Raw genomic sequence first — 14,095 nt, forward strand, 5'->3', positions numbered from 1 at the left:
CGCATTCGGGGTTGATGTGCTATAAACCACAATACGGGGGAGAGGGTTACAGTAGCCTTGGGTAATTACAGACGGAGACGCCACCGCCTCCTCATCAAGGAGCCATTATCCTAATGCACTCAAAGCGTGGAGTCGACTCAACACGTTTCCAAATTAATTGGGGAGTGAGACCGTAAATATATATTTGATGCGCAAGGTAAACCCATCGACAAACAACTCCTGCGCATATGTGTAGATCTATCGTACAACAGAGCCTTTCTCAACCTTAGCAACTTGAAGAGGAGTGGACTTCAACTCCCAGAATTCCCCAGCCAGCATCATGATTGGCTGGGGAATTCTGGGAGTTGAAGTCTGCTCATTTTAAAGCATGTTGGTTGAGGAATTCTGGGACTTGACAAACAACTCGTGCTCATATATGTAGATCTATGTTACCACCAGTGGTGGGTTGCCCCTGGTTTGCACCGGTTCTATAGAACCGGTAGTACAACCGGCGGGAGGCCCCGCCCACTGACCCCGACGTCATCAAAACATTTCTGTGCATGCACAGAAGAGCGCGTGTGAGCAAAGCAAGCACGCGGCCCCGCTGCAAACCGGTAGTTACGGTAAGTAGAACCCACCCCTGGTTACCGCCTAGTGTTTCTCAGCCTTAGCAACTTGAAGATAAAGTGGAGTTCAAGTTCCAGAATTCCCCAGCCTGAACTTCCGGGAGGCCTGTTTTTCGCCCTCCCCAGGCTTTGGAGACTTTTCTTGAGCCTCCGGGAGGGCGAAAATGGCCTCCCTCGGGCTCCCGAGGTCCTCCAAAGGCTGGAAATGGGCTCATTTCCTGACTTCCGGAACTTCCGGAACGACCGGTTTTCCCCCTCCCAGAGCCTCAAAACGGGTCACATGGAGACTCCTGGGAGGGACGGGGCAGGGTGAGAGGGCCAGCCATTCCTTGCAACTACCGGTTCAGTGAACCAGATGTAAAATTAGCATCCGGTTTTCCCGAACCGGTCTGAACCAGCTGAATCCCATCCCTGCTTGCAGTGTACCAGCCTAAGACTGCCTGGTTTGAAAAGGATCACACATTCATATTCCTGTCATATTTTCCCCCCTCCCAAAAAATTCATATAACGTACAATTTAATTTGCTTAAACCAGCTTGTAGCTTCTGGGGGTTTACAGTGCTGATAAGGTATCGACTAAGATACAAATACTCTGATGGAGCTAATCAAATGCATTCCATCTACGTGCTTCTCTTGCTGCAAATGTTTAATTTTACGCAGTTCATGGCCACAATTTCTATTCCTTCTCGGAACATACAAATCACGTTTTCTTTAAAAGAAAAGTAATCTCCAAGTCTGTAAAAAAAAAAAAAAAAAAAAACCACCATCAAATATCCTGCATATGGCCAGGTTTGTTTAAAAACGAAAATTAGAGAAATGCTAACGTACAATCCGCTTGTTAATTTGGGTATCTTTGTAATGAATTCTTTTTTTGGTGAGGAAGCTAAGCAAAAAGGATCTAAGGTTTCTCCACCGCTCTCCTCTATTAAATTTAGATTCTACGTTCATTAAAGCAGAGAGCTTGTCTTGTTATACTATTTATACTATTCCATAAAACGCTGTGTGTATACGGATGATATACACCTACCTAAGACAAATGCATGTTAAATGCACTATTAACATTAATAGAGTTGGAAAAAGCCAGTTATTCCTTCTTCTTCTTCTTTTTAACACTGGAAAGAATGGAACTGAGTATGGGTTTTTTCCCCTGCAGGAGCAGGTTCCACAGGAAGGAGCAACCGGGAAGGAGGGAGGGAGGAGAGAGGGAAGAAAGGAAGGAAGGAAGGAAGGAAGGAAGGAAGGAAGGAAAATGTAAGGGAAGGAAGATGGAAGGAAGAAGGGAGGATGAAAGGGAAGGAGGAAAGGGAGGAAGGAGGGAAGAAGGAAGGAAAATATAAAGGAAGGAAGATGAAAGGAAGGAAGATGAAAGGAAGGAAGAAGGGAGGATGAGAGGGAGGGAGAAAAGGAAGAAAGGAAGGAAAGAAAGAAAAAAGGAAGGAAAATGCAAGGGAAGGAAGATGGAAGGAAGGAGAAGGAAGGATGAGAGGGAGGGAGGGAAGGGAGTAAGGAAGGAAAGAAAGAAGGAAGGAAGGAAAATATAAGGGAAGGAAGATCTAAGGAAGGAAAAAAGGAGGATGAGAGGGAGGGAGGGAGAAAAAAAAGGAAGGAAGAAGGAGGGAAGGAAGGAAAGAAAAAGGGAAGGAAAATGTAAGGGAAGGAAGATGGAAGGAAGGAGAGAAGGAAGGATGAGAGAGAGGGGAGGAAGGGAGGAAGGAAGGAGGAAGGAGGAAGGAAGGAAGGAACGAACAAACAAACGAAGATGGAAGGGAGGGGAAGATGGAAGGAAGGACGGAGAGACAGGAGGGAAGGAAGGAAGGAGGAAGGAAGTGAGGAAGGCAGGCAGGAAGAAAGGAAGGAGAAGAACAATGAAAGGAAGGAAGAAGAGAAAGAAGGAAGATGGAAGGGAGGGGACGAGGGAAGGAGAGAAGGAGGAAGGAAAGGAAGGAGAGTCGGAGAAAGAAAGGGAGGAAGGAAGAAAGGAAAATGTGAGGGACGAAGGGAAGGAAGGGAAGGAAGGAAGATAGATAGATGCAAGTGTATACACAAACCCACACCACAGACCCACAGAGTTTAACCTGAGGCGGTTTGCAAACAGAAGTGATTTTCTTGGCAACGTTGTCCATTTCTTGCAGACAATGAATGAAACCTGCTCAAGCTGTTAAATCAGCAAATTACTCAATTCTGAAAGCGATCACGTGGCAGTCAAATTCGTCCTATTTTTTCCAGAGCTGCGAAAGCTCTTGCAACAGGGACATTGTGTGAACTTCAAAGCAAACATCCTTGGCACACCAGCAGATCGACACTTTGCCACGCCCCCAGTTGTCCTCCCAGAAGAGAACAAATGCAATGTCCTGGCTGAATTGTCGGGACCCACCCGGGTCTCTCGACCTTGGCAACTTTAAGACACGTGGGCTTCAACTCCCAGCAATTCCCCAGCCAGTCTGGTTGGTTTCCTTCAATTCTTCCTGATGTGGACATCTCAAACTGGACCGCTCTCCATCCTTCCCCTCATTTCCGCTTGATTCCTGTTGGAACTCACATTTTGCTAATCTTGACACTTGGGTGTAGATGGATGAGTCTAATTTTGCTGGCAGGCGAATTCTAGGAGTTGAAGTCCACTCATCTTCAGGTCACCAAGGTTGAGAAACATCGACCTAGCTTAACAGTTGTCAGGAGTTGGGTTGTGTTCTATCATGCCGAGGTGGACAGTGAGTTCTACCATGGACAAATTTGAATAAAATTTTGTTCCATTCTGTTCGTTCTGTTCCATATCCTATCCTATCCAATCCTATCCTATCCTATCCTATCCTATCCTATCCTATCCTATCCTATCCTATCCTATCCTATCCTATCCTATCCTATCCTATCCTATCCTATCCTATCCTATCCTACCCTACCCTACCCTACCCTACCCCACTCCACTCCATATTCTAGTCAAGGTGGCTCAGTGATTAGAATGCAGTATTGCAGGCTATGTCTGCTGCCTGCCGGCTGCCTGTAATTTGGCAGTTCAAATCTCAGCAGGCTCAAGTCATCCATCCTTCCGAGGGGGGTAAAGAGAGGACCCAGATTATTGGGGGCAAGAGGCTGACTCTGTAAACCACTTAGAGAGGGCTGTAAAAGTGGTGTATAAGTCTAAGTGCTATTGCTATTCCTTCCTTCCTTCCTTCCTTCCTTCCTTCCTTCCTTCCTTCCTTCCTTCCTTCCTTCCTTCCTTCCTTCCTTCCGCCATGGTGGCACAGTGGTTCACGTGCAGTACTTCAGGCTACTTCTGCTGACTGCCAGCTGCCTGTAATTTGGCAGTTTGAATCTCAGCAGGCTCAAGTCATCCATGGGGGCCATTGCCCCCATTGTTGGGGGCAAGAGGCTGACTCTGTAAACCACTTAGAGAGGGCTGTAAAAGCACTGTGAAGCGGTATATAAGTCTAAGTGCTATTGCTATTCCATTACATATTTTCTATTATATTTTATTCCATTCCATTCCATATTCTTCATTCTATATTCTATTCTATTCTATTCTATTCTATTCTATTCTATTCTATTCTATTCTATTCTATTCTATTCCATTCCATTCCATTCCATTCCATTGGAATGGAATACTTTATTTGGCCAAGTGTGACTGGACACACAAGGAATTTGTCTCCGGTGCAGAAGCTCTCAAGTGTACATACAAATAACAAGCTATAAACAAACCAAGTTTATTAATCCAGTTTAGATGTTCCCACAAATAACCAGTTCATTTAACCTCAAGCATGATTTTGTTTTGCTAAAATTTAACCCTTGGAGGTAATTTACTGGTCAACTGACTCCTTGATCCGGTCCCCGCAGTGCATTAATTAATTACATTTATTTATTTGTTAAATTTGCTTGCCGCCCATCTCATGATGAGGTAACCCAGGGCGGCTTAATCCACATTAATTCCAGACAGGAATACTCATACCCCATATTGGGGCTTAGGTTATTGTATTGTGGGAGCTGGCCTTTGACCCTTCCCATGTCGTTCCCCCTTTTCTCTTTTCCCACTCACCCCCAGGTCAGATCAAGGCACTTTGGCCAGCGTGTTAAACTCCTAGAGAAGGTAGGAGACAATATTTCCAACATTTAAAAAAGGCAAGACGCAAACTCTAAAGACATAATAGCTGACACAGTCAGACTAAGGGGAGCAATACAAGTGATGATGAGGACATATTGGAACAGTTCTTAAATCTCTAAACTGAACTGTTATTCTAAATTGGATCAACCATCTGTATTGAATTGACAAGCAGGTGGTCACTGGCGTCTTTCTTTCTTTCTTTCTTTCTTTCTTTCTTTCTTTCTTTCTTTCTTTCTTTCTTCTTGCTTGCTTTCTTTCTCTCTCTTTTTCCTCTCTTTCTCTCTCTCTCTTCACCCCTCTCCCTCTTCTTTCTTTCTTTCTTTCTTTCTTTCTTTCTTTCTTTCTTCTTGCTTGCTTTCTTTCTCTCTCTTTTTCCTTCTCTCTTTCTCTCTCTCTTCCCCTTCTCCCTTTTTTCTTTCTTTCTTTCTTTCTTTCTTTCTTTCTTTCTTTCTTTCTTTCTTTCTTTCTTTCTTCTTGCTTGCTTTCTTTCTCTCTCTTTTTCCTTCTCTCTTTCTCTCTCTCTTCCCCTTCTCCCTTTTTTCTTTCTTTCTTTCTTTCTTTCTTTCTTTCTTTCTTTCTTTCTTTCTTTCTTTCTTTCTTTCTTTCTTTCTTTCTTCCTTCCTTCCTTCCTTCCTTCCTTCCTTTCTTTCTTTCTTTCTTTCTTCTTTCTTTCTTTCTCTTTTTCCTTCTCTTTCTCTCTCTCTCTTCCCCCTCTCCCTCTTCTTTCTTTCTTTCTTTCTTTCTTTCTTTCTTTCTTTCTTTCTTTCTTTCTTTCTTTCTTTCTTTCTTTCTTCTCTTGCTTGCTTTCTCTCTCTCTTTCTTTCTTTCTCTCTCCCCCCCTCTCTTCTCTTTTTCTTTTCAATCAGATTTTCTGGATTGAATCCAGTTTATCCTGGGCTTTAACTCAAAACTCTGTATCTGACTTCTTTCTTTCTTCCCCCCCCCCCAAAGTGGATTATTGGTTCCAATTGGACCAGGGCTAATTGATACATCCCTAATATTTGCCCACCGTGGTTGATGAGGGGTGAGCAATCCATAATCCCTCCAAGATAAAATCAGCATTGCACATGTATTCTCCAAAACTGCAACAGTTCAACACCTGTTTTCCTTAGCCCCTTTTGGGAATCTGTCAGGGACCTTCCACTGGGTGGGTCAAATTCTTTCCAGATGTTCACCCTCTCTGTGTGATTCAAGTCCATCATCTCAAGATTTTTTGACTCTCCGTGTAGACACCCTAATATCTGGGCTGCCTGCTAGCAAATTCCAGTTCTGACACAGAAGATAACACAACCAGCAACACAACACAAATTCAACCAACTGGCATCATACAAAATATCTGAAAGATTAGCGAAAGAACAAAAAACTGGTCCATCGAGATATCTGGTGCTCTTTTCCCCCAGATATTCCACAAATCTGTTAAGCCCTCTAAACCATCCTTATCATCCCACAGGAAAATCATCATCCTCTTTTAATGACCCCATAATCGCTTGCGGGGTGGAGCCTGGGCAACTGAATGGAGTTAGCAGAGTGTTTACTGGCCGGATGCCTTTCCTGTTGCCAATGTGGAGTTTTGTTCAGCAGATATATTCTCAGTGTGCTCAGAGAGAGAAATATCTGCCTCCACCTAGGACCGAACTCACAGCCTCCTGACTGTGAGGCCAGAGCTCCACCTCCAGGCCACCGCACCACTCCACCCCACACGCAAATCTTAGTAATAAAATAGATGCCATTTTGCAACATTTTTTTTTCTTCAAATTTTGATAGATAGATCGTGACGCTGTGCTCCCAAAGGAAACAACCAATCTCGTTGGGTGATGTTATAATTGGACTACAAGCAGAAAGGTAGCCAGTGATTTAACACACCTTGATTAAGATGTGGTAGGACCGATAAAAAGCAGCATCAAACGATTACAAGCCCTTCGGCGGCCGATCTTAGGCGAAGTCAAACCTTGCTTTCATTCCCCCTTAAGCCATGAAATGAAAGAACAAGGACCGAACAAACTCACATGATGGTTAACAGCTCAGCCTTAGAAAAACACGCCAACAAATCAAGGTGGCAATCATAAAACTTTTGCTAAGTCAACACCCAAGTGTGTGTTTCTTAACAGGGACTCCTAGCTGCTTCCTAAGCAACCATCGGTCCCTTTTTAAAAAAAAAATAATAATCAAATAATCATTGAATATGAGCCACGGCGACGCAACCTGAAGGCGATTTAATGAAGAGCAGTCTCGAGAATTGGGTGTGGAGGCGGATTGTGTTACTAACGGATCTCCACGCAGCTCCGAAAATCCCACAAACCTAACAATGTCACATCACCATGCCAGAAGCTATAAAGAAAGAAATCAGCTACCTCCTCGGCTTTCGCTGTCCGCTGGTTTCACCTGGATCGGCCTGTTCATCTGTGAAGAGAGAGAGGAAAGAAAAGAAGCACCATTTAGAAAGGATTCACGGAGTACAGAATTACAGACTTAGAAGGGAGCTTGGAGGTCTTTTAGTCCAACCCTCCTGCTTGAGCTAACCTTTTTGCCATCGCGTGCCAAAAGCGGGGGAGCGGGGGGGGGGGGTCGCAGGTGCAGATGCTCACATCCATAATTCAATGCGCCCCGCCCTCCTACACATGTGTACGTGACCCCCCCCCATACTTGCCCCTGCTTTTGGCACGCGATGGCCCAGTGGGCTTGGTAGGCCCGTTTTTTCCCCTCCCCAGGCTCCAGAGGCTTTCTAGGAGCCTGGGGAGGGCAAAAACAGCCTTCCCCATCCCCCTGGAGGCCTTCCGGAGGCCAGAAACAGCCAGTTTCCTGACTTCCGGTGGGACCGGAAGGCCTGAAAATCAATTGGCTGGTGCACACATCCACACTGGAGCTGAGCTAGGGCAACACTTGCATGCCCACCAATATGGCTCCACATGCCACATGTGGCACCCATGACATAGGTTCGCCATCACGGTCCTATACCATTCTAGATAAACTGTTTTGTCCAACCTCTTCTTAAAAACCTCCAATGATGGAGCACCCACAACTTCTGAAGGCAATCTGTTCCACTGAATAATTAACATATTTAATTATTAATTCGATCGATCAATCAGAATAGAGTTGGAAGCGACCTTGGAGCTCTTCTGCTTCAACCCCCTGCTCGAGCAGGAAAACCCATAACATTCTGGACAAACGGCCGTCCTTCTTAAAAACCTCCAGTGATGTAGGTTTTTCTGGAAGGAAGCTGTTCCCTTGAATAATTAAGAGAATAACGGAGTTGGAAGGGACCTTGGAGGTCTTCTAATCCAACCCCTTGCTCGAATAGACCTTATATCCAGTGGTGGGATTCAAATAATTTAACAACCGGTTCTCTGCCCTAATGATTTCTTCCAACAACCAGTTCACCAAACTGCTCAGAATAAATAAATGCAAAATTATGCATATACCCACATATATTCTATGATACAGAGAAACAACCCAGTCTACTTCGGAAGTATACACGTGCATGGCGAGAAAAACAAATCTTACAAATTTACCAGACGGATGGCCTAGGGAACAAAACTGTTAAAGAATCCAGTAGTCCTGCTAGAGATACATCGAAACCTCCTCCCAGAGGGGAGCAACAGAAACAGACCATGGAGTGGGCGTGTGGGGTCTCTAACAATGCTTTGAGCTCTATGCACATAGCGCTTATAAGCAGCATCCTGAATGATGGGAAGTGAGCTTCCTATCATCTTCTCCGCTGTCCTCACCACTCTCTGTAGGGACTTTCTATTTGAGGCACCATAGCCACCATACCAAACAGGGATGCATTTTGTTAAAATGTTCTCAATTGTGCCCCTGTCAAAAGTGGCCAGGACAGAAAGAAAAAGATGTGCTCTCCTCATCCGATACAGGAAATGCAGATGCTGATTTGCACACTTCACTAAGGATGACAGGTAGAGAGACCTGTTCAGATTGTTAGTTATCTGCTCCCCCAGATACTTAATACTGTGGACCACCTCTACAGCTGCATCCTTGATACTGAGTGGAGTATGACCATGCCGGCTCTTTCTAAAATCTACAATGGTCTCCTTTGTTTTATTAAGTCTCCTGATTTGTAAAGGACTGTTTATATATACACACCTCCACCCAATCAGAACACAGCCAAGTTCCCACCCAATCAGCTCACACCCCCACTAGCAGTTAAAAGGAAGAGACAGCTGCGATCTCACATTGCTCCTGGAAGCACGAAGCCGAGAACACCAGCCTGAAGATGACGAATGAGACTTCGTCGAAACGTCGCCAAGACACTTCCAATTTTACGTGGGAGAAGACCTGAATAACCAAAGACCTACTTACAAACTTATTTTTTTATTCATTCATTCATTCATTCATTCTGTTGTGACCCAGGCCCAAGTAGTTAGTATTAAATACAAACAGTTCGAAAACGAACAGACTTTATTAGAACAGCTGAGAATTAACTCATTCTCAGCGTACTCCAAACTAAATTAAAGCAAATTCTTCAAAACACCGTTCCTCAGTTTATCACCGACCTTGGGATATTTAGGCAAACTGCCTAAGGCTTTTCTTGGCAAAAGTTCAGAAGCAGAAGACGCCGATAAGAAATGAATACAGTGAAACAAGAAGCAATTCTCTCAACGTTGTTTTCCAGCAAAGAGGCCAAGAGCCGTTGCTGGTTTGTTTTAAGCCTTATGGGAGGGGCCAATCATCTCTTGGCCCTACTCCCGAGTTGTCCTCTCTGCTTTATCTGCTCCTGCCTTCTGGCAGCTCTTCTCATATGTGCACTAGGAACAGGCTCCTCCTGTTCCTCTGCCTCTCTGCTGTCAGCCTCTGGAGGCTCCGAAGTTTGCACATCACTCCCCGATGGCCCTGGCCCCATCTCTGCCTCTGATGCAGAGCCCTCATCTGCCTCCAGGACTGGCCCATGTTCTTCCTCAGCCTCATCGTTGTCTGACTCCGCCGCCAGCTCCGCAGGCTGCTGGTGGACCACAACACATTCATTCATTCATTCATTCATTCATTCATTCATTCATTCATTCATTTAGAACATTTAGAACATTTAAATGGCTGCCCAACTCACTCATGAGCAGGGGTAATGTCATAAACCCCATCCTTCTTTCCTTTGAACCAAACTGCGTACAGGTAATGCCCAACTCACAACCACTCATTTAGGGATAGTTCAAAGTTACAACAGCACCGAAAAAAGAGACATTGATGACCATGCTTCACACTTAAGACCGTTGCAGCATTCCCCGTGGTCATGTGATCAAATTCGGACGCTTGTCCTTGGCCTGTATTTATGACGGTTGTAGCATCCTGGAGTCCTGTGATCATCTTTTGCGACCTTCTGACAAACAAAGTCAATGGGGAAGCCTGATTCACTTAACAACCATTTTCTCAAGTTAACAGTTGCAACTGACTCATATTTATGACAGTTGCAGTGTCCCGGGGTCATGCGATCCCCTTTTGAGACCTTCTGGCAAACAAAGTCAAGGAGGAAGCCAGATTCACTTCACAAGCACTTTACTAACTTAACAACTGCAGTAATTCACAGAACAACAGCGACAAGGAAGGTCGTAAAATAGGGCAAAACTCCCTGAAGAATTGTCATGGAAACTGTGAGCTTCATTGTGGTCGTACGTCGAGGACCACCTGTAGACAACTACAGGGACGTTTCCCCATTTTTAAAAAAGCTGCAGAAACCCAAATCTCTGGATGCAATCATTAGAATTAGAATAGAATAGAGCTGGAAGGGACCTTGGAGGTCTTCTAATCCAACCCCCTGCTCAAGCAGGAGACTCTATACCCATGATGGTGAACCTATGGCATGTGTGCCACAGGTGGCACGCGGAGCCATATCTGTGGGTATACAAGCATTGCCCTAGCTCAGCTCCAGCACACATGAGTGTGCCGGCCAGCTGATTTTTGGCCTTCTGGGCCCACCAGAAGTCAGGAAACAGGCTGTTTCCAGCCTCTGGAGGTCTCTGGGGAGGTGGGGAAGGCAGTTTTCGCCCTCCCCAGGCTCCTAGAAAACCTCTGGAGCCTGGGGAGGGCAAAAAACAGGCCCACCGTGTCATCGTGTGCCAAAAGCAGGGAAAGCACAGGGGGGTTGCAAGCACATGCGCGAGGGGGCGGGGCACATTGAATTATGGGTGTGGGCACACATGTGCATGATCTCCCTGTGCTTTCCCCGTTTTTGGCACGCGATGGCGAAAAGGTTAGCCATCACTGCTCTATAACATGTCAGACAACTGACTGTCCAGTCTCTCCTTAACCATCCTGAACAGTGCGTTAAGCCTCTCACCATGTTCCTCGCCAGTGTGATTAGAGCCACCGTCACTTTGCATCTAAGCACGCTTTCCCTCTTGAGACGGTGCGAATGGCTGGGCTCTCCATCACGTTAACCTACTTGCCTGCCGCTTTGATCGCTTCTAAATGCTAAATATGTTTGCGGAGCAATTAGAATAAATCTCGATCGCGGTTACGAAAGGCTTTGCGAGACACGTCGCCAAGAAGGGTAGTAGAAAGAAAGGAGAGAAGGAACGGCCTCCGGCGGACACCCCTGAGAATTCAGGAGTACACACCGCAAGGAGGGTGGGAGGAGAAGCCGTTTCTGGTGCCTGAAGATGTGAGCTGGCAGCTCTCAATCAGAACAGAGCTGGAAGAGACCATGGAGGTCTTCTAGTCCAACCTCCTGCTTGAACAGGAGATCCTATGCCATACTGGTCCAATCTCTTCTTAAAAACTTCCAGTGATGGAGCCACAACTTCTGGAGGCAAGCTGTTCCACTGAATAATTAACAGAATAACAGAGTTGGAAGGGATCTTAGAGGTCTTCTAATCCAACCCCCTGCTCGAGCAGACCTTATACCATTCTGAAGGTCTTAAAACCTTCAGTGATGGAGCACCCATCAGATAGCAGAACCGGAAGGGACTTTGGAGGTCTTCCAGTCCAAACCCCTGTTCAAGAATGATAGTCTATACTCTGTGGCACATGAACCTATGGCACGCGTACCACCATATTGGTGGGCATGCGAGCATTGCTCTACCTCAGGTCCAGCGTGCGTGTGTGCACTGGCCAGCTGATTTTCGGGCCTTCCGGGCCCACCGGAAGTCAGGAAATAGGCTGTTTCTGGCCTCCAGAGGGCCTCTAGGGTGGTGGGAAAGGCCGTTTCCCCCCTCCCCAGGCTCCTAGAAAGGCCCTGGAGCCTGGGGAGAGCAAAAAACAAGCCTTCCGGTCCCACTGGAAGTCAGCAAATGGGCCATTTCTGGCCTCCCCAAGCTCCTAGAAAGCCTCTGGAGCATGGGGAGGGCGAAAAACAGGCCTATTGGGCCCACTGTGCCAAAAGGGAGGGGAGGTCAGGGGAATGGGGTGCATTGATTTATGGGTGTGGGCATGCACGTGCATGACCTCTTCCGCTCCCCCTGCTTTTGGCACATGATGGCAAAAAGATTAGCCATCACTGCCCTATACCATTTCAGACAAGTGGCTGTCCAGTCTCTTCTTAAAAACCTCCAGTGGTGGAGCCCTCACAACTTCTGAAGGCAACTTCCATTCCACTGGCTGATTGTCCTCCCTGTCAGGAAATTTCTCCTTAATTCCAGGTTGCTTCTCTCCTCGATGAGTTTCTCTCCTGAATTATTACAATTACCTCCATTGTATCCTCTGTAACCTAGTTTGTCCCTTTATGGAATCATCTGGGTTAGCCCCATCATTGGGCTGATTCTGAGAGGGAGTAGCAATGACTGGTCCCCAATTTTTACGGCTTGGTGGCCCAGCGGGGGAAGAGGGAGAAGAGGGGAAGTGACCCGCTATTCACACAAGTTGAACTGGGTGCATGATAGAAGCGCGATAAACCCAAAACTACGAATTGGAATGTGGAATCTGACAAGCCTATATTAATCTGGGAAAACACACAACACTGTCAAAGAAATGTCCAACTACAATATCTCTATATTTGGGAGTGAGTGAAATGCGCTGGCTTGAAAATGGAATGTGTAGAATAGGAGATTATACTATCTACTACTCTGGTGAAAATAGTAAACATCATCGAAATGGAGTAGCAATAATCGCAAACAATCTTGTAAATAAATGCCTCAAATCCTTTATTCCTGTATCCGATAGAGTGATGATGAACCAAATAAAGAGTACTCTGGTAAATATGAATGTTATACAAGTTATACAACTCCCATGGCTGACAGTGATGGTAAATTGATAAAAATAGGACCACCAACATGATCGCCAACGTCCGATGACGGATATGGCACAAGAAGAAGAAAGCACAGAAAAGATTATTATTGCTACCTCTAGACAAGAATCTAGTCATCAATTCATGGTCAGAGCTAAATCGGTGCTAGGGAAGGGCCGACAGAATTCACTGCAGACTGGAGTTGGCTCTCTTGTGGCAACGCAATGACTCTAGGTTTAGGTTTATTAAATTTGTATACCGCCCTTCTCCCGAAGGACTCAGGGCGGTGAACAGCCAAAATTAAAATACATACAGTAGAAAAATTAAAATAAATTGAAACAGAATTAAATCAGTTTGGCTTCCCTACATTTTTTTTTAAAACCCTTTACCCATAAAATAGCCCATTAAAATTTTAAGCCAGCCCGGCTTCCTGGAATAAGAAGGTCTTCAACGCTCGGCGGAAAGTATGGAGGTCCGGGATCAGTCGTATTCCTGGGGGTAGCTCGTTCCAGAGGGCGGGTGCCCCCACAGAGAAGGCTCTCCCCCTGGGGGTCAACATTGCTTGACCGACGGCACCCTGAGGAGACCCTCTCTGTGGGAGCGGATTGGCTGGTGGGAGGTTATTGGTGGCAGAAGGTGGTCTCGTAAATATCCGGGCCCTAAGCCATGGAGTGCTTTAAAGATGAGAACCAACACCTTGAAGCGCACCCGGAAGACCACCGGTGCCAGTGCAGCTCGCGCAGGAGAGGTGTTACATGGGAGCGCCATGTCGCCCCCATAATTACCCACGCGGCTGCATTCTGGACCAGCTGGAGCCTCTGGGTGCTCCTCAAGGGGAGCCCCATGTAGAAAGCGTTGCAGTAGTTCAGGCGAGAGGTGACGAGGGCGTGAGTGACCGTGCATAAGGAGTCCCGATCCAGAAAGGGACACAACTGGCGTATCAGGCGAACCTGATGAAAAGCCCCCCTGGCCACGGCCGTCATATGCTCTTCTAAAGACAGCCGTGCATCCAGGAGGACACCCAAGTTACGAGCCCTCTCCGTGGGGGCCAATGACTTGCCCCCAACAGCCAGCGATGGCACCAGCTGGCTATATCGGGATCCTGGCAGCCACAGCCACTCGGTCTTGGAGGGGTTGAGTCGGAGCCTGTTCCTCCCCATCCAGACTCTAAACTGATGACACATATAACCCCTTCTTCCAGATTCTGCCTGCTCTTCTACATTAAAGTGTGGAC

At 46.2% G+C, this 14,095-nt stretch overlaps 1 protein-coding gene across 15 annotated transcripts in view; it reads right to left on the reverse strand.

Annotated features, from left to right (window-relative positions):
* The window catches only part of CELF4 (CUGBP Elav-like family member 4), a 921,337-nt gene that overhangs the window by 358,074 nt on the left and 549,168 nt on the right, over positions 1-14,095 (reverse strand). For all 15 annotated transcript variants that reach the window (XR_015732035.1, XR_015732034.1, XR_015732028.1 and 12 more), the window contains exon 3: positions 7,049-7,097. Coding sequence is in view for 2 of the 15 variants with exons in the window: in XM_087885501.1 (XP_087741627.1) it covers positions 7,049-7,097 (49 nt within the window). In the remaining 13 variants the exon portion in view is untranslated. The remainder of the gene's footprint in view (positions 1-7,048; positions 7,098-14,095) is intronic.

Source organism: Pantherophis guttatus, chromosome 2 (genome assembly GCF_059756535.1).
Source record: "Pantherophis guttatus breed Tessera chromosome 2, ASM5975653v1, whole genome shotgun sequence".
In the NCBI taxonomy this organism is placed as follows: Eukaryota; Metazoa; Chordata; class Lepidosauria; order Squamata; family Colubridae; genus Pantherophis; species Pantherophis guttatus.